This window comes from Mycteria americana, chromosome 8 (assembly GCF_035582795.1).
Source record: "Mycteria americana isolate JAX WOST 10 ecotype Jacksonville Zoo and Gardens chromosome 8, USCA_MyAme_1.0, whole genome shotgun sequence".
Classification (NCBI taxonomy): Eukaryota; Metazoa; Chordata; class Aves; order Ciconiiformes; family Ciconiidae; genus Mycteria; species Mycteria americana.
Genome location: NC_134372.1, coordinates 2,305,446 through 2,324,747, shown reverse-complemented (window position 1 = coordinate 2,324,747; position 19,302 = coordinate 2,305,446). Strand labels below are relative to the sequence as shown.

The 19,302-nt window shown below is 40.5% G+C and overlaps 1 protein-coding gene across 3 annotated transcripts; it reads left to right on the top strand.

The window, feature by feature from the left end:
- The first annotated feature begins 125 nt into the window (after positions 1–125).
- Positions 126–18,903, top strand: HSPA4 (heat shock protein family A (Hsp70) member 4). 3 transcript variants are annotated; one of them, XM_075509367.1, is made up of 19 exons: positions 126–378; positions 4,587–4,644; positions 6,316–6,456; positions 7,191–7,313; positions 7,782–7,881; positions 8,290–8,423; positions 10,321–10,565; positions 10,948–11,024; positions 11,320–11,471; positions 12,461–12,567; positions 12,909–13,042; positions 13,518–13,699; positions 14,125–14,214; positions 14,747–14,899; positions 15,138–15,263; positions 16,272–16,379; positions 16,698–16,817; positions 17,226–17,387; positions 17,661–18,903. In XM_075509367.1, exons 1-19 carry the CDS (start codon positions 272–274, stop codon positions 17,862–17,864), a joined length of 2,523 nt encoding a protein of 840 aa, XP_075365482.1. In that variant the 5' UTR covers positions 126–271; the 3' UTR covers positions 17,865–18,903. The 3 variants fall into 3 exon arrangements, with proteins under 3 accessions (XP_075365482.1, XP_075365484.1, XP_075365483.1); XM_075509369.1 differs by lacking the exon at positions 126–378 and having other exon boundaries at positions 6,380–6,456; XM_075509368.1 differs by lacking the exons at positions 126–378; positions 4,587–4,644 and adding an exon at positions 5,348–5,517.
- Positions 18,904–19,302: the final 399 nt, after the last annotated feature.

Genomic DNA, 19,302 nt, shown 5'->3' with positions numbered 1-19,302 from the left:
AACTTTTCCGAAGGAAAAGGCGCGGCCTCCCGCTGAGGGGCGTGACCGCCACTAGCCACGCCCCCTCGGTGCGCTCCCGCGCCTGCGCGGTAGCGCCGGCGGCAGTCTCGCGAGAGCTCCCCCTCCCCGCGCTCGGCTCGGCGGCGGCCCGACGGGATCTTTCGAGAAGTCCCCCCGCCCCGAGGAGGCAGCGCCCGCCGCCGCCGCCGCGCATTTAAACGGGCCGAGCCGCTGCTCCTCAGGCGCCTCCGCCGCTTCTCCCGTCGCAGCTATGTCGGTGGTGGGCATCGATTTGGGTTTCCAGAGCTGCTATGTGGCCGTGGCCCGCGCCGGCGGCATCGAGACCATCGCTAACGAGTACAGCGACCGCAGCACGCCGTGAGTGGGGCTCGGGGCGGGTCGCGCCGCCTTCCCGCCGCCGGGCTGAGGAGCGGTGCTGAGGCGGCGGCCTCCCGCGGAGGAGAGGGCGCCCGCTGGGCCCGGGCCTGCCGTGGCGGGGCGCTGCCGGGGAGGGAAGCGAGCCGGGGCCGGGGTGCGCTGCGCTTCCCCCACGGCGGCGTGGGCTTCTTTCATCGGTGCTTGAAGAAGGAGCAGCGATCATGCGGCAGACACGGAGAGGTGCTCCGGGGGGCCCTCTGTGCTCCTTTCCTTCTCGTGTAGCATGACCAGTTTGTCCTCCCTGAGGCAGGGCCATGTCGGTATGACTAAAAGGATAGGGTCCGTGAATATGAGAAAAAGCAGCCGTACTTTTGGCTGCTGGAAGTCACAAAGCTTAATTTCCTATGAATTTATGCGCCGTGTTTTGACGTTCCTGTCTTCTCCTGCAGTTTGAGTCCTGTTTCCCCTAGCGCAGCCGGACCGTGGCGGGGAAGGTGGTAGCCGGTGCTTAGCTCCGTGCGAGCTCCTTGGCCTGCCGTGGGGTCGAAGCTTCGAAAAGCTGCTCAGCAGCTTTCCCTTCAGTCTGTGCATTTCTTTGTTCAGCAAGAATTCTCAAAAAAAACTTGCACTTGTTTTAAGCGTTGGGTCGTTTAAACTCTCCCTTGAAAGTAGCCACCAGATTGAGGGGTTACTGGGATGGGGAGGTGGAATGTGAGTAGACAGTAGTACAGTGTCAGGCGTCTGCCTTCCGGGGAAGGGGACTAACAGCGCAATTTACTGGTGAACTTGGTCTTGAAGCATGTTACGCTTTACAGTGTTTATAGTACATTCTAACTCTACTTATAAATAGGCTTCCCAACGCATTTCTCAAGCAGAGCATGTGTTGTTTATTTTTAATAAGAAACTTGCTAAGAAGGAGAGGGAGAAGTGGGGTAAAGCTCTTTTAAGAAGGAATTGCAAAATAAAGGTGAAAAAGGAACTTAAGTGCATCAAACCTGGAGGGCAACTGTTTGGAAAGCTGTCTTAAAAGTGTTTCTACAGCTTGCTATATGTTATAGTATAGTTTTATTTTAAACCAATACTAAAATAAATAGCTGTGTTGGTGAGACATTTGCATTGTGTTGGGTTTTTTTCCAGATCCCTTGTATCTCTTTAAAAAGACCAGAAGCATAAAATGACCTTGCTTCTCATTAGACAATACCTCAGCTCTGTTTGCCTGTTACTGTCTCTAAGCAATTAATAAATGGAGAAGGAAAGTTTTAATTTGGTATGTGTGCTATAGTAAGGACTAGTCTCTTAAGTATTCTCAATAATATGGAAGCTTAAATATTTTATCTAGTACATCTAACATTTAATGTAAAGAATTCCAGAGCAATCTTCTAATAGCTCTAGGCATCTGGCCCTCAGGGAGTTGAGTTTCTGCTTATGTATACTTGAGAAATGAACACAAAACTCGCTCGTTGAAGGAGATGAGCTATATAAAATATCTAACCCAATGCATCTTTCAGGAGATAATTCAGTTATAAAAGGCTGAAGTGAAATTGGAAAAAATAAGCATAATGAAAATGATAGAGTCTTTAACAGGACTTAATCTCCAAGTGCTGTTCTGAGGGGATGCAGAAAACCATTCTGTAAGCAAACACATCTATTAAAAGAAATTCTTAGTGACTTTTAAGGGTCTGTCTTGGAAACAGAATGGCCGATTCAAAGTCAGTGCTTAGCATTTCTTTACAGTGAGCTCTGGGGGAAGACATGTGAGGTGTTGTGACAGGCTTCCTTGGGGATCAGCTCGTGGCCAGGTTTAAGCACTATTTTATGTCTTCTGAGGTGGCATCCAAGTTTTGGGAAGGATTAGCAGATATGTGTTACTGTAATTGTATTAGTAAACCCTACTGAACACATTGTCATCTGTGCTGCTAAACCAGGTACATTCTCACTGAATCTGCTTTCAGCTCTGTACTTAGATTCTTCCAGAATCCTGTGAAATTTGAGCTTGTATATCCAAAAGCAGTGCAAAACACATTTGTCTTTGAATAGGGTATTCTTACAATGGAGAAGTGGTAGAGAAAGCTAGTAAAAATGAGAGGGGGGAAAAAATTTTAAGGTAGCTTCATTATCTTCATAAGGATGAAGGGCCTTGGATTAAGTGGAATAGTTGTAACTGATCTTATGAAGCTCGTGCTGTTTTTCAGTGTAGAGGAAATGTGCTGACACGGGATGTTTCCAAGGAAGTGAAAGCAGGTGGGAGGGTAAGGGTGAAGGAGTCCCTGCAGGTGTGTTAAGCAGAGCTTTGAACTTCCTTAAGTTGCTTCATTAGACCTCTGATGACCTTCACTGTGACTGTATGTTTCTACTTAAAAATGCTATGGTTAGTTATTCATCTTCTGGTAAATTGTGTAATAGTATAATTTGTATTTAATGAGTTAACCCTGGTTCCTGTGGTGAACTGATCTGGGGGATGAGACTGGCTGAAAACTCTTCCATCCCTCTTCACAGTTGAACTTAGCTCTGTGCTGGATCCCTGCATGGCTCCCCAAGGCTCAGCTGGGAGCCAGGGTCAACTCAGCAGAAGGGCTGGGATGGGCAGAAGGGGAAGGAGTGGAGCCAAGTAGAACCATCCTGTCTGTCCAGCTGCAGCTCCCTGGAGAAGCTTGCCTGTTTATGAAGTCAGGCAGGAGGCAAGCATGTTTAAGAAGAATATATGCACTTAAAGGTTTTCTTCCCACCATATAATATGGAAGCCTGTATCTTTGACTACTGTGCTGTATCCTTCTGTTGAGACAGACTTCTACCTTGAAGTTTCAGTCTGGCAGGTTTAAAGGGTTCTGTAATCTAAATTAGTGGATTTGTGGTGATTGGGGACTGATGGCTTGTCAATTTAGCAATGAAGTAGCTGGATTTTTCTTTTTGTCCAGGATAAAAGCAACAGTTTATGTTCATGTCTTAATTCCTTTCTGGAGACCAGAGTAAACTAATAACTAGCTTCATGCTTGGGGCTTGTTAGACTTCTAGCTGTATGCTCTGCAACTCCTGTTCCCTTAGTATGGGCCTTAGGGTCTGCATAGCACAGAACTTCCTATATTTTTGTTAACTAATCCTGTGAATAGTTATTTCAAATGGATTCATTCAGAAATGTTAATTCTGTTGCAACATATGCTTCAGGGTAGGCCTTGTTTCATTTGTTAATTAATAAATTGGAGGAAGATATAAACCCAATGCGATTATATCGCTCTAGTCCTCAATTCTGTTTTTGACAGTTTCTGTTTGGAAGCCCAATTCTAAACCTCAAGCTGAGATGGAATTTTTTTCTTGTGGCAGCCCTATGGCATAACCCTGCTGTAAAGCAGTTTCTTGACCTGCTGCATAAAGAGCAGCTTAATTATGCTGCTAATATGTTGTGTGAATAGTAAAGATCTGCTTGACTAATATAGCATTTTTTTTCCCCTAGTAAGTTTACCTCAGTGGTATGAGGATATTGGATTAGAGGGCTGGATTTAATTTTGTTAGGGCTTCTACAGTTTGTTAAATATGTAAATCAAGAGGCTTAATAAGTCTAGGAATTTCTCCAAAGAGGAGGATTTTTTAAAATTCTCTTTTTCTGAACTGCAAGCTGCTACAAAGTACTCTGGAGTAAAGTATGATTTTTTTTTCTTTCTGTAACGTACATTGTTTCAGTGAGTACAGATGAAACTTGTAAACACCAGTCTTCCTCTGCAGGTTTTTTCTTCCTGCTCTTGAAGTATTTGATTTAAAACTGAAAAGCTTAGTTAGCATTTGGTACAGACATGCAGGAATGATTTTCTTAATATCTGATTTACATTGTGTATTTCTTCTGAACAGTTGAATGTTTCCTGTATTATTAGCAAACAACTTTGAGTGGCTTAGATATATGGGTAACTATTGAGGTAAAGGGTGTCTACCCAATTATTACTTAGATGTAAAACTTGAAGTAGCATGAATAAGTTGGTTTTAGTGCTGTTCTGCAGCAAGGAGCATTACTGTTTTAACTTAACTTAGGGTGCCTGTTTCTTTCCAGAATTCACAGAACATTCCATGCATATATTGCAGTGAGTGACTAGCTTTCTTAATGGACCAAATACTGTTTAAATATCTCTAGTCTAATTAATTATCAACACTTTCTAACAAAAAGATATGCAGTGCAGTTCTACCGATCACTTACTAACTGGAAATCTTTCTTCTCATTATAGATCATGTATAGCCTTTGGACCCAAGAATCGCTCGATTGGTGCTGCAGCTAAAAGCCAGGTGAGCATATAGCTTGAGTAAAAGCACCTTTAGTAGTCAAAAATCAGATTGTGTTTTTTTATCATTGAAGAGTACAAGTGTCTCTGAGCTGGTGTCCTAGTGGCTCCATAACTGTAATGAACAGCTGAGCTTAATTCAGCTGTTCAGCATGTATTGCTGCTTTGTCATCTTGGATAGAAATCAAAGGGTTGATAGTTGCACATAACAAAATGTAAAAAAGAAGAAAAAAATCTTTGCCTCCTGAGAAATTCTGATAAATACTAAATTTTTCTGCGTTGCAAATGTGAATTCTGAAGCTAAGCAGTAGTGTTTCATCCTACCTTAGCTTGTTCCAGTTCATATACGTTATGATAGCTTTTAATTATGTGGCTATGTTCTATAGAATTCCATTAAGTGCATCATTCTGGCAGAAAGGAGACATACTTGAGTGTAAATATATAGATATATTGCTTTCTTGACTCTTTATAGTTGAATTACAATCTGAATATCTCTTGGGTGTTCTTGCTCATACTTTGAGTTTCTGTTGGTGTAGGTAGGTAAATATGAGTTAAGGACTGAGAAGAAGTTAAGCTGATTGTCCTGCTCGTGACGTTTGGGTCCTGCTGTATCGTATCTTGTGTTGCTGTGAAACCCCTATAAAACATGATTCTTTTTTTTGAAGTCCTCTACAGGAAGTGACTATTCAAACACTTGGTTTTTCTTAGCCTAAAATACCTAGAGATGTGTGAAGATTCATTATCTAGAATACAAAAATGACTGGACACAACCATATTATTCAAGAACAGAAGAACTGTACTAGAACTAAATACAGATGTTTTTTCTGGAAGCTTAGCTTAAAGAAATTCATTGATACAGAGATCCAGTAGAGATGAGGTATGTCCTGCAGAAACTAAACTTACAGAAAATCAAACCCAGGTTACTTAGGAGATAGACACTTGACTGAAACTGAATCACAGGTAAATGTTACATGGTACAGTGCTTGTCTGCTTTGTCAGTTACTGGGCTTTTATCACTATGTGTCTTGCTCTAATATAAATGAAAGAATTAAACAAGTTTACTTGCACTACATGATGAAAACAAGCTATAATAATTTTTCACTTCTCCATTTGCACTGATCTCTGCTATTAATAAAAGACAATCTACCTTTTATCAGTTAAGTCAAGTTGACAGTATCATCTTGGGGCCCTCCTGACTCTTTAAAGCTTCATGACAAGGTCCTTGAGCTGTTTTGTGAGAATATCTGTGTTGACTGTCACATGCATGTGATGAACCTGAACTGGAGTTTACATCAATACGCTTGTTATGTTTGCTAAATTACTGGCTGCAGCGCAGTAGAGAGGTAGGGTGGTAGGAAACAGGTAAATGGGAAGGACACTTTGCTAACATTTTTAAATTGTCCTACACATACACTATGAAAATTGATTTCTATTTTAATCAATTTCTGATAGAATCTTGGCTCAGTTTTCCAGCATATGTTTTATTTTAAGTCTCAAATTCCTGTAGGTTACCTGAGCAATGAGAGGCAAGTTGCCTTCTAGCAACTGCCCTGATACTATTAAGATATAAATGACAAAAATATTCTGGTGAGGGAAGCATGAGAACAAAACTGTCTTCTGTTTGAAATTCAGATGTTCCCCTGACATGTTGTATTAAAGATTTCTTTTCCTCTAGGTTATTTCAAATGCAAAGAATACAGTACAAAGTTTTAAAAGATTTCATGGTCGTGCATTCTCAGATCCCTTTGTTCAAGCTGAAAAAGCAAGCCTTGCGTATGAACTTGTCCAGCTGCCAACAGGCTCAACTGGCATCAAGGTAAGTCTGGCATATTTGAAAAAGAGCCAGAGGAGGAAACTGATAAAGTTTCCTTTTATCTCTTTATTTTGAATCTGCTTGCTGTGGTCTCTGTTCTCTTTTGAATGGAAAGTCTTAAATAGGGAATAAAAGACTAATAATGCAGGTGGTCTCTCCAGGTGGTAGGTAAGACTGATTTTACAGTTATCCAATTTCTCTGCCTTGCAAAGCCAGTCCCGCACAAGCTGTTTTAGCAGTGCTTTTTTCCTTCACTCCATAGTGAATTTGGAAGACAAGCTATTTGACCGGTGTACTTATTTAGCTGCTGTCCACATACTGCAAGGGCATAAGATGTCAGCTTAGTACTTCAGGTGAAATGGTAAAAATTCATCTTTTTCAGCAATGGCTAAACTGTAGCTGATTTGGATTTTAGCAACAACTAATTAACTTACTCCAAAACAGTAGGGAGGAAGCCATCCTAGGCATTGTGCAGCAATTGGGATTTAAGAAGAAAAACCTGATCTGTGTCCAGAGCAGCTTTGTGTATGTGAATTCTGAAATGTGTGTTCCAGTGCTTGTGTATTACCTTCTTGCACTTGCTGTGCACAAGCTAGGCTGTTGGAGAGAAGGTTGCATAGAGCTGCATTACTTTTTAAGCTTGCTTTTAGTAAAGACTGTTTGCATGTGTTCCTTATGTTTGTAGCACATGGTTTTTACTGTAGTATAATATGTGTGTACACACCTTTTATTTAAAGGTCATGTATATGGAAGAAGAAAGAAACTTTACTATTGAACAGGTGACAGGAATGCTTCTTACCAAATTAAAAGAGACGGCTGAGAATGCGCTTAAGAAGCCTGTAGTTGACTGTGTTGTTTCTGTAAGTATGTGATAGTAAACAAGTAAATATTTGGTTAGTATAATAAACTGAAGAGATTGGTGGTAATAGCATTAAATTGCCCATTAAACCTGAATATTCAGGTCTTTGTCTTTTCTACTTAAAACTGAATCTTACTTGTGTCTCTTCTCCAAAACTAGACTTGCTTCATTAATGATGAAATGCCTTACATTGCTGCTAATTAGCAGCATAAATAATATTTGATACCTGTTTCTGGTTCTCTGCTCTTAAAATGAGTGGCTTGTGAGAGGGAATGGAAGAAGGTTCTCAAAAAGTGACTTGGTCTTCATGTAATGTTTTCTTTGCTTTTTCTCTATTGCAACTGAAATGGACATTAAATTTGAAGCATACCTCAGCTGTTCTCTGTACCAAATCCCTGTACATGCTTGTTGTAACTATTTGCTAAAGGTGGCTCTTCCAAATGTTAATATTAGCTATCTGATCTTGCAGGTTCCTTGTTTCTACACAGATGCAGAAAGGAGATCTGTGATGGATGCTACACAGATTGCTGGTCTCAACTGTCTGAGACTAATAAATGAGACAACTGCAGGTAGTACCCTCCTTTCTCTCCCTCACTTAATATTGTAGCTTTATTAGGTAAACGGGCTTTTAATCTGTTGCTGATCCATGCCCTCTGGAATTACTGCTGGTTTTGTAAACTTAAACTAGATTAGTTGATCATAATGTTTCTTAAGCTCTGGTCTGTTTTTTTCATTGCTCTACAGAAGCATAAAGATATTTCTTAGATATCTGTTTTAATGTAGGTACTAGGATGGGCTAATGCTGTTTAATGTTCTTCCATGGTCCTTTAGCATTGGGAATTTTGTTTAATGAGAGATCAATTTCTGTAACTCAAAATAAGATGAAATGCTAATGCTGTTTACTGATGTACCATTTCTTTCTTAAGGAATTACAAAACTGAATGTCCTAACCATACTCTTTGACTCTTTCTGTGTAGTTGCCCTTGCATACGGAATCTATAAGCAAGACCTGCCTGCCTTAGAAGAGAAGCCACGGAATGTTGTTTTTGTGGATATGGGGCATTCTGCATACCAAGTTTCTGTTTGTGCATTCAACAAAGGAAAACTGAAAGTAAACAATCTGTTATACATCCATTTTAATCACCAGTAGAAATATTCATCAGTACATACATGGCCTGTGACAGGCAAGCTTGCCTGTCTTTACATAAGCACGTCCAGACAGCTCAGTTCATATTTTTAAAATTGCACTTTGTCTGGAGTTAAAAGTAGGGCAGGGAACTAGAGAGCTTTTGAGTGATATGTGGAGGAAGCAAACATGCCTTAATAAGCAGACTTTGGCAAAGAATAAAAAACCTGCATTAAATTATTTAGTCAGAAATTATCATATCTGACTGGATGCTGCTTTCAAAAAATGCTCTAGTTCAGTCATGAGATCTAGCATTAAAACAGGAATTCCTAGAATGTTGTAAGTGACAAACATTTTTTAACATGTAAAAGAGTAAAAACATTCTTAATTACTTTAAGCTGCAAATGGAAGCTAAGCAAGTTACAGTGTACTTCTGAGTGCAAGTTGCCAAAGCATTACTCTTTTCCAGCAAATACTAACATTTCTTAGTTGGCTCTTTTACAGTTACAATCTGGATTTTTGCAGTTCCAACAACTTCCTCTTAATCGGCTAGAGAAACAAACACAAATTTTAAAGTATGGGGTAGTGAAATGAAGAGAAGGCAAGAGTTCTGAAAACATTAGTTTTATTGTAGTTCTCTTTCCTCTTGTGAGGAAACGTAACCTACTTTGTGTTTCTCTCAGATTTGTCTTTTAAACTTTGAAACCAGAGAAGTACTGAAGGGATTCTTTTGAGTATAGAATGGAGAGCTGGACAGCAAGGCAGTTAAAACAGCATAGAGACCAAACCTAGTATTGAGAATAATGTGGTACTTTACTGATTTCTATTCCTAAAAAAAAAAATAAAATATCAAGATATATTTAAAGAGTGGAATTAGCTGAGGTGGATGGGCTACAGCTGTTCTTTGCAGATAATTCCTTCATCAAAAATGAGCACCTATTGGCAAGAGTTAGTAACATTTATTCTCTTCATGTTTTATTTTTAGCTTGGTGTAAGCATGTTCCACCCTTATGAGGCATCAAATATTAAACTGGGATATGATTCAGACTGACTGTGGCTAAGCAGAGTTTAGAAGCTCCGATGGTCTGCTTACAGTACAAGTTACTGAACAGATTGTGTTGCTAAGCCTTGCCCTGTCTTCCTAAGTTTCTTTTAAAAGTTGTCACCTCATTACAGGAGAGCTGGGTGCCTGAGGCTGCTTTTTGGCATTTGAGATAGCAGATTGTTTTTTCTCCTGGAGCTTGTAACTGCTGTATGTATGCACTGCAATTCTTGTGAGAATTGCCATTCACAAGGAGGTCCAATATTTGTGTAGCTGCCAGAATTTGTCCATGGTAATGGTGGTTCTTTCTCCCAACAGCATTTTGAACATACTGTGTCTAATTCAGCTACAAAAGGCATAGGATAACAATGGTTTAGACTCGGTAGGCTTTAAAAAAAAAAAGCATCTCAAGATGTGTACGACTATTACTGCAGTTCCAATCCACATAAACTCAGATGTTAGTGATGCAACTGTTACTTAGATTGCCCTGAAATAATAAGAGAATAGCTTAATTGTTGCCAGCAGTGTCCATGAAATCTGAAAGATGAGTATGGGACATAGCTTTATTGTTTGGGACAGGTTAAGACTTCTAGACAAGGCTTTTCAAAAGAAACCCCTCAGTGGTGATGGCAAGGGCAGAATAGAAATGAACTGTACTGGATTTTTTTCTGTTGTGGCTGCACCAGTATAATTCTTCCTCCGTAGTAATGTTGTGATACTTGCTTTGATTTAAAGTTGGACTATATTTGAAACAAAGAAATGCTTTGACATTAACTGCTAATTGGTTTCACTGAAGTAATGACAAATTGTACTATTACTGAAGAGTTCAATTTTTTTAAGGTTCTTGCTACATCATTTGATACAACACTTGGAGGCAGGAAGTTTGATGAGATGTTAGTTGAATACTTTTGCGAAGAATTCGGAAAGAAATATAAACTAGACGTAAAGTCAAAGATTCGTGCGTTGTTGAGGCTATACCAGGAATGTGAAAAACTGAAAAAATTGATGAGCGCTAATGCCTCTGATCTCCCAATGAACATAGAATGCTTCATGAATGACATAGATGTCTCTGGAACAATGAACAGGTAATGTTTATACTTTTACAAAGGTAAGCTTTAGAGTGCGCTTCAGTCAAGAAAAACATAGCATAAAGTACCGGTTCTTAGGACTGGAGGGAGGTGGGAAATGCAAGAACAACATGTGCAGGGGTGCTGTTCAAAATGATCATGTTGAGAGACTGGCCTTGAGTTGGGAGGAAGGGCTGTGAATGTTGCAAGTGTGCCTAGATTACTAGAACCAAGTTTGTCTGGGAGAATATACTAAAGTATAAAACTAGGAGTGGGGAGAGAGAAGACTCTGCAGTACATAGTTAAAATGGCATTCTTTCAGTTTTGGCATCCTGTTTGTATTTGCGGTATTAACTTGCTTGTGGAATGCTATAGCTTTATTTATGGCTTCTTCCAACAGAAGCAAATTTTTAGAGATGTGTGATGGACTCCTTGCAAGAGTAGAACCACCCCTTCGCAGCGTGCTGGAGCAAGCCAGTAAGTGTATGCGCGTTCTGTATTCTGCATACAGCAAAGAGCTCCATGATGCAAGCTTCCTTTGGGTGTTGAGAGAACTTGGACAGATGGATTTAGCACAGCTAACAGTTTCTTGCTTAGCAGTTACAAGCTTTAAAACTTTTTCACACAAGCAAGATCTGAAGTTCTCATTGCTTAGAAACTTAGAGAACAAGCTTAAAATAACAGTTGGTCTAATAAAACTTTTAGTTGACAATGTCAGCATATTAATGTAAAACATTTAATCTATAAAAACTAATGTCTGACTCCTTTCTAGAGTTAAAGAAGGAGGATATTTATGCAGTAGAGATAGTTGGCGGTACCACAAGAATCCCTGCTGTAAAAGAGAAGATCAGTAAATTTTTTGGCAAAGAAGTCAGTACAACTTTGAATGCCGATGAGGCTGTTGCACGAGGTTGTGCACTGCAGGTAAAAAGTGCTGTTTGTTTTAGCTGTGAGTGGTTTTTTATTGAAATTCATAAATACTTGAGCCAGAGTCCGCAGGTAACATGAAGGATACTTCATGTGTATCATAGAATGGATTCTATAGAATGGAAGGCGGTTGGAAGAATGAGAATAGCAGCTTTGAGTGATTCCTTTGTGCCATTTGTCTAAGCCAAATCAGTGGATCAGTGCAGCTTGAAGTGAAACATGTACTCTGCTTCTGCTGTGGCTGGAAACTGGGAGTCTGATAAAGCTCATATGATGATGTTTTCTCCTCCAGGCTCCTTTGGGGGCCTAGGTTAAACAGGGGAGAATTTTTTTACAGCACTGCTGATAAACTTGTGATATGGCAATTGCTTAATAACATGGATGGAAATGAAAGCTTGGGTTCTTGCTAATGGAGATCCACCCTGAGCTGGAATCGGTCACTGCTGAATGGCTTAAGCAGTAGTAAATACTCTGTAGTTACTAGTGCTACCCTCTCTTGAATGCCCCTTAATTTTGCTCTCATCACCTTGCTTCTATCTTCAGATGTTTAATATGTGCTTACAGCTCTGTTCCCTCAGTGGTACAAGCTAGCTATTGGAATTTGCTTAAAGAGAATTTTGTGTTATGGTATGCAAAAAGCCTGGTACTATGTCACTCTGAAAAGTAACTTTGAGGTTTTCTGATTTTTTTTATGTTGGCACTAAAAACAATTCAGTAGCCTAACCGTAGCAAGCCAAACATGATGGCTCTAAATTAAAACTTTGTATTTCACTTTTCAGAGTGAACAGATTGTGACAGCTTTCTGAAAAGGAAGGGTACATATGAGCTTCCAGTGCTTATTATGCAGGTCCCAAGTCCATCAGTATTAGTCTCCCTTAACCTAGAAGAAATCTACATATTAAGCAGCATAAATAGCTACTTGCTGAATCAAATTGCTATTCACCTGATGTTTGAATGTTTGTAATATGGCTTTTGTGCTCTTTCAGTGTGCTATTTTATCCCCGGCTTTCAAAGTGAGAGAATTTTCTATCACAGATTTGATACTGTATCCTATTTCTTTACGATGGAATTCACCAGCAGAGGAAGGGTTAAGGTAAAAACCCTGATGTTCAATCTTCTTGCATGATTACGTACAGCTCTAACTGATGACAGCTAGAGTAAATAATACTTTTAAAACAGTGCCCACTTAACAAGTCAAGCTTTGACACTTCTTCTGAAGTTAATGACAGTAGAAAACAAAAACAAGGATGGGGTGGCAGTTTAGCACTTCTACATGGTTGTTGGTCTTATTTTAACCTAAGAGGTTAGGAGACTCTTTTGTCACTTCTTAAAGAAGCTTTTTCCTTAAGGTATAACAGTGTCTGGAAAAGTTCTGTTAACTTTATCAGATGCATCATCTCTCATACTGAACAAGTGCTCTGTTTTCTCTTGCAGTGACTGTGAGGTCTTTCCCAAGAACCATGCTGCTCCATTTTCCAAGGTCCTCACATTCTACAGAAAGGAACCTTTTACTCTTGAGGCGTACTACAGTTCTCCCAAGGAGTTGCCTTACCCGGATCCTGCTATAGGTTAAGACCTTTCTGTAGCTTTAAGCTTTATTAATAGTCTTGTACATATTTTGGGACTTCTTTCTGTGTAATTATATAGTCTGGAAAGCGCAACCTACTACAAATGCTGCAGGGACAGGTTTCCAAAGTCCTGGATCTACAGTAAAATGAGTGGAGTACCATGAAGTTTAGGGACAAATAGGCTAAACAAAGAGCATTCTGATGTCAAAGCAAACCTGAAAGGTGCATGCTTAGAATTGTGCAGTCTTTTACTATGATAAAAGTAATACCAGCTTTTACAATGTACTGTAGAGAATTTCTAATACTTCTGTATCCTAGCATTGCTGAGTGAAAAACTGAATTGTTTAACTGGAGTAGGGTTTTATATCCTCTGACCGCATCGCGGTGATCTGCTGTCAGCAACAGTCAGGTTTTACTTTACATTCAGTGATTAAGTTAATCAAATGGTGTGTTTTTTCTTTCTGGGATTGTTTAGCTCACTTCTTGGTTCAAAAGGTCACTCCTCAAACGGATGGATCCAGTTCAAAAGTGAAAGTCAAAGTCAGAGTAAATATCCATGGTATCTTCAGTGTTTCAAGTGCATCTTTAGTGGAGGTTCATAAATCTGATGAGAACGAAGAGCCTATGGAAACAGATCAGCATGCAAAAGAGGAAGAGGTAATAGACTTCATTGCTCTTAGCTACTTAGAAAACTGATGAAGCACAATTGAAACATGATGAAGCGCAAGTTCTGGGAAGGTTCTAAGACTTGTGTAAGGATTTAGTAGATGTGTTCAGCAACTAAAATATGAAGATGTGATTAAGTACTAATTGAAGTGTGTTGTGACAGATCTCTCGAAACCAGGACTGTGAGGTATAGATGAAATTCTTAATCATGCTAGGAGTGAGCTGTCGTTTGCCTAAGCAAAGACTAGAAGCTTTTAATCTATGCCTTGAGACTCTCTACTTCAGTTTTCATTCTGTTTTCTTCTTTTGTCTATAAGAGCATTACATTTAAGTGAAGCTATCAGCCTAAGAACTGAAGCAATGATCTGCATATGCATTGTTTAATCTGTCAAATTGGATCTCTTTATGAATTTCAGAAGATGCAAGTAGACCAGGAAGAACAACAAAAGACTGAAGAACAACAGCAGGCTCAACCTGAAAATAAGGCAGAGTCTGAAGAAATGGAGGTAACATGAACATCTGAGAGACCTCTGTTTTCTTGGAGGGTGCTTCTGGAAGTTCCATAAGAATATGTAGCGTGTGAGCCTATCTGTTGCCTTTGTCATAGCTCTGGAAGCTGAACTTTTATTTGAATTTATTGGTAGTCTGTATTGTGATTAGAGCTTTAGAAGTACCTAAATGGCATGGATAATTGCAGGCCTGTCAAGTGACCTAGTACTGGTAAAATGGGTGAACTCTCCTGCTCATGGGAGAAATAATCATGTAGTTTTCAATAACTTAAGTACTAGGAAGGTATTCTACTGTGTAAGCACCATCATCCCCATGAATGTAGTCAGTGTGCCCAGAAAAGGTCAGTAGCTGCATTAATTCTCTCTGACTTCTTCAGCAGCTGGAGTGTCAGAATGACTGATAGTAGTATGTAGCTCTGATGTTGAGGTGCACTAATTCAATAATACTTTTTCTATTATAAGTCTTGAATACTCAGCTGGAACTGACTGGTGATGCTGTTTTTCCTTTGAATTTATTTCTTTAATGCAGACTTCTCAGGCTGACTCAAAAGACAAGAAAGTGGATCAACCACCTCAAGCCAAGAAGGCTAAAGTAAAGACTACCACAGTGGACCTTCCCATTGAGAATCAGTTGGTGTGGCAGATAGGCAAAGACATGCTGAACTTATTCATTGAGAATGAGGTAAGTTCTTACTTGCCCAAGTGAAAAATTTCACTAGTGGATCTCCAGAAATTTTGCTGTTCGTTAACCATGTTTAATGTTCAAGGGTGATCAAGGGAAGAGGAAAGGGGGGAAAAAAAGCTGTTGTTTTTTCTGAGGTGAATAAAGTATAGTATTTAAAAATCTTCAGTCAAACTTAAGCTTTTGCTAACAACATATCCTGGCTTTTTAGCCAACTAATTTGACAACTTGTTCACAGGGTAAAATGATAATGCAGGATAAGCTAGAGAAAGAGAGGAATGATGCCAAGAACGCAGTGGAAGAATATGTGTATGATATGAGAGACAAACTCTGCGGCATTTATGAGAAATTCGTTAGTGAAGACGTAAGTGTTTCTAGCTTGGTTGTCTTCTTATGTATTTTGTTGCAATGAACAGTTGTATTTTACTAACCTTTGACCTTTATCAGATACTATGTTTACTTAGACTATATTTTCAGACTTCAAATTTAGAGAAATAGCTTTTAACCTTTCTGGCTATGAAGATAACCTTTGAAATGTGGCCCAAGTGCGAGCAGATGGTACCCAGGATATATTGTGTGTTCTTCTCCAAAACAGTTGCAGCAATTAAGATACTATCAGAGCCTGTGTTTTCAAACTGAAGCAGGCTAGGAGCACTTGCACAATCATTTTAAGGCAACCTATTCTATTTTTGCTCTTTGTCAGGATTTAGGAATCGTTTAAGATTAAAAAAAAATATCAAAGAACAACCCTACCTAGGAATATAATAGGTGGGATTAGTCTGACTAAATGTGGGCACCTGTATCTGAACAGGTTGCCGAAAAATCTCTTGGTATTGTTAACTAGCTTTCCCTGGTGTACTAAAGGAGCTTAGTGTGTAATTAACATAATTCAAAGTTAGATGACTACGCTAGTCAGATGAATCACTCCAAACTGTTGACTAGATCTCCATGGATGATAATGGGAGCCTTGCCAGCAAGGTGTCTACAGAGCCTAGGTGCCTACATCAGAGCTAAAATTGGGACGAGTGAAGTGAGATTTGTGGCACCTTTGCCAAAGATAAGTTTCACTCTGTTCTCATACTTGCTCATACTGTGATGATGAAAATGGGGAGGAGGAGAAGGAAAAAAACCCAGGCTTTTATGTGACAGTGTTAATCTAAACCATGGGTGTCATAGATGGTTCTTCCTTAGGCCTGGTCTCCACCACAAAGCCATATGGAAGAATATTTTATTTCTTACTTTTCACTAAAATAGGATAAAGTATCAGACAGAGTACTTTATGTTCTAAAAATGTAACCCTTCCAGAAAGGTTCTAGGTATCATTTAATATCATCTAATAGAATTCTCACCCGTTTTGTATGGATTGCTTCAGGATCGAAATAGTTTCACACTGAAGCTGGAAGATACAGAAAACTGGCTTTATGAAGATGGTGAAGACCAACCCAAGCAAATATACATTGATAAATTGACAGAATTGAAGGTAAGTGGTTCTTGCATTCCCCCTGGGATTTACTGAATCTGGAGAACTTTGTTCAAGCGGGGAGCTGTCTTGAGCCTACTGATTCAGAGATTAGTGCTGGTCACAAACTTCTTAGTTTGCTCATTAAGCAGATGAGGAGCAGATCTCCAATAGCCCTGCAACAATACAGGGTTGAGGGAGGCTCAGTCCCTCCTGGAAGTGGAGGGAGGAGTAAAGTTCCATAGGAGTTCAGAAATGTTGATGTACGCTGTCAAATCTTGCAGGATCATGCGCTGGTGCTGCTGCATGGTTTTTGATATCTGTTGCACTTTGTTTCAGGCTCTGGGTCAACCTATTCAGGCAAGGTTTCAAGAATCGGAGGAAAGACCAAAAGCATTTGAGGACTTGGGGAAGCAAATTCAACAGTACATGAAAACTGTTCATGCATTCAAAGCAAAGGTATTTCCATACTTAATTTCTGGCAAATGCAAGGAAGTGGTATAAACCTTTCTGAATCTTAAGCAAGCTCCTTTAAACAAAAAGCTGCTGCAGCCTCCTGGCTAGCTTTGGGGCTCTGGATATTTACCATCTCTTCAGAAGTGGATGTTGGCTTGAAAATCTGACAGTTTTTTTCATTGGGTGTTGATTTCCTCATGGAGGGAAAATGCCAGCAGCAGCAGAACTGCAGTTCTCTGGTTACAGAGCTGAGGGGGATCAGCTTAATTGCAATTGCTCTGCTAACTAGAACAGCCTTCTGGCTAAATGGTCTTTCTAGTGTTTTGAAGCTGAAAGTTTGAAGAAATAAGCATGCAATCTAGATGTTCAAAACAAATATTTGCACAGCTACTACTAATTTGGCTGTTTCAGGATGAGCAGTACGACCATCTAGATGAAGCAGATGTAGCAAAAGTGGAGAAGAGTGCAAATGAAGCTATGGAGTGGATGAACAATAAACTTAATCTTCAAAACAAGAGAAGTCTTACTTTGGACCCAGTTATAAAAGCTAAAGACATACAAGCTAAAACTAAAGTAAGTCTTTCCATGTAGTTCACTGAATTTCCATGAATATTTTGTGTTTCTTGGCCTATGGTTTGTGCTCAGAGGAGAACTCTGAGGTGAGAAATCTGTAATAGGAGGGCAGTGATTGGGTATTAATCTGTTAAATGTATATTGGGGAACATCAGCTGTTGCCTTGAATGTCCACCTGGTGGTGTCAAAAGTTAATTTGAGCAACAGGTTAAAGTACAACTGTGGGTAGATAAAAACACTTCTAACAATGGCTTATTTCTGTGTTTTTTCTAGGAATTGACAAGTATTTGTAATCCTATAGTCACAAAACCAAAACCCAAAGTTGAGCTCCCAAAGGAGGAGCAGAAGCCCGCTGAACCCAACGGACCAGTAGAAGGGCAGGGAGAAGCCACCAGCGGGTCCCAGGATGCTGAGCAGAGCGCTACTGCTGCCCCTGCGGCCGCAGAGAAGAAGCTTCCAGAAATGGACATTGACTGAATTTCAGCACTTGTTTATATTATTGCAAACTACAATAAAGCTTTAAGTTGTCAACTTTGTATGTTCTGAATACAAATTGAAGGAAGTGAAATACCATGGCACTCTAAGGAATTTTTGGAGAGGTTTGGTCAATGCATCAGGTCAGAATACTTAGGTAGCTAACTACTCAAATACGCAGTATTTCTTGCTGTTAGTATTGTATTTTAGAAGTTTTGGTATTCTTAGGGAACAGCCCTAAGCTGCTTCTCTGTTTTTAATGTCCAGGGTGAGTCAGTTGTCTTCTAAAGCAGCGAGCTGGCAGCCTCTGAACCACTGTTGCGTGTTCACTTGCTCTCGGGGTTACAGCGGCAGTGTGTCTACAGTGTGTATCCATTAACGCTGAGAAGGTAGTGGGGGAGAGGAGGTATCTGCTAGAGCCTGCAGCGTGGTCCTTCCTTTGCTCATCTTCATCTAGCCATGGTTTGAGTCTGGATTTAGTTTGATTTGCACCTGGATGGTTCATAGTTAGGCAAGGTTTGCAGAGCAGTGGGTGGTGGTATCAGAGCGGTTATTAATTAATATCCCTTGCATCATCGATGACAGGATTTGTTTATCTGACAGCAAGTAGCAACTGCATGCTCCTGCAGGTCAGACCATGAAAGTGCTCTTGGCTATGAAAGTGTATTCCTGGACCCTCCCCAGCTAATTAGACCATGTAAACTCTGTCTCTAGTGAAATTAGCTGCTTGTAGAAAGAATGAATACTTGTATTTCAGCTGCCTAGAGTTGATTCTGACTTGTTCCTAACTCTTCTGAAGGGGGTACGCTTGCTTCCACGAGGCCTTCTTTGGAATGCTTGGCTTTTTGTTTTCTTTTTTTTCCCCAGGAAAAGAAAGACCTGACCCATGTGGCATTCTTTTTTCTATGAGCTTTATACAATGATTTGCTTCTAGTACTGATTGTCATTAAACTTGCAAACCTTAATTTGTATGTGTTAAAATCCAAAGCTGAACTACCCCTTCAGATATTGCAAGAAATAAATTGCACTGGATTCTACTGGATCACCTTCTCCAGCCCTTGATTGCAATGAAGAGAAAAAAACTCTCTCGGGGCAGATGTAAGGGTTGTGCCCCTCGTTAGTGGAGGCGTGCGAGAGCTCTGCCCTGCTGCACGAAGGCTTTCATGCTTTCCGTGCTGCCACCGTGCCGTTGCGCTTTGCAGACGTCAGCTCAAGGCCGCTTCCCTGAAGCAGAGCTAAAAGCGTTCGGGGGGGCTCTGCCCGCGCAGCGTGCGGGGCAGGGGGGCGGCTACTGGCAGCCCCGGGCTTGGCGGAGGCGTTTTCTGAGCGTCTCGGTGGCTGGGGCGGCAGCCGTTCCCTCAGAAACCCGCGCCTGAGCCGAGCTGCGCAGCGCGCCCCGAGCCCCGGCCAGGCGCTGCCGTCCTCCGGGCCGCCGGGGGCG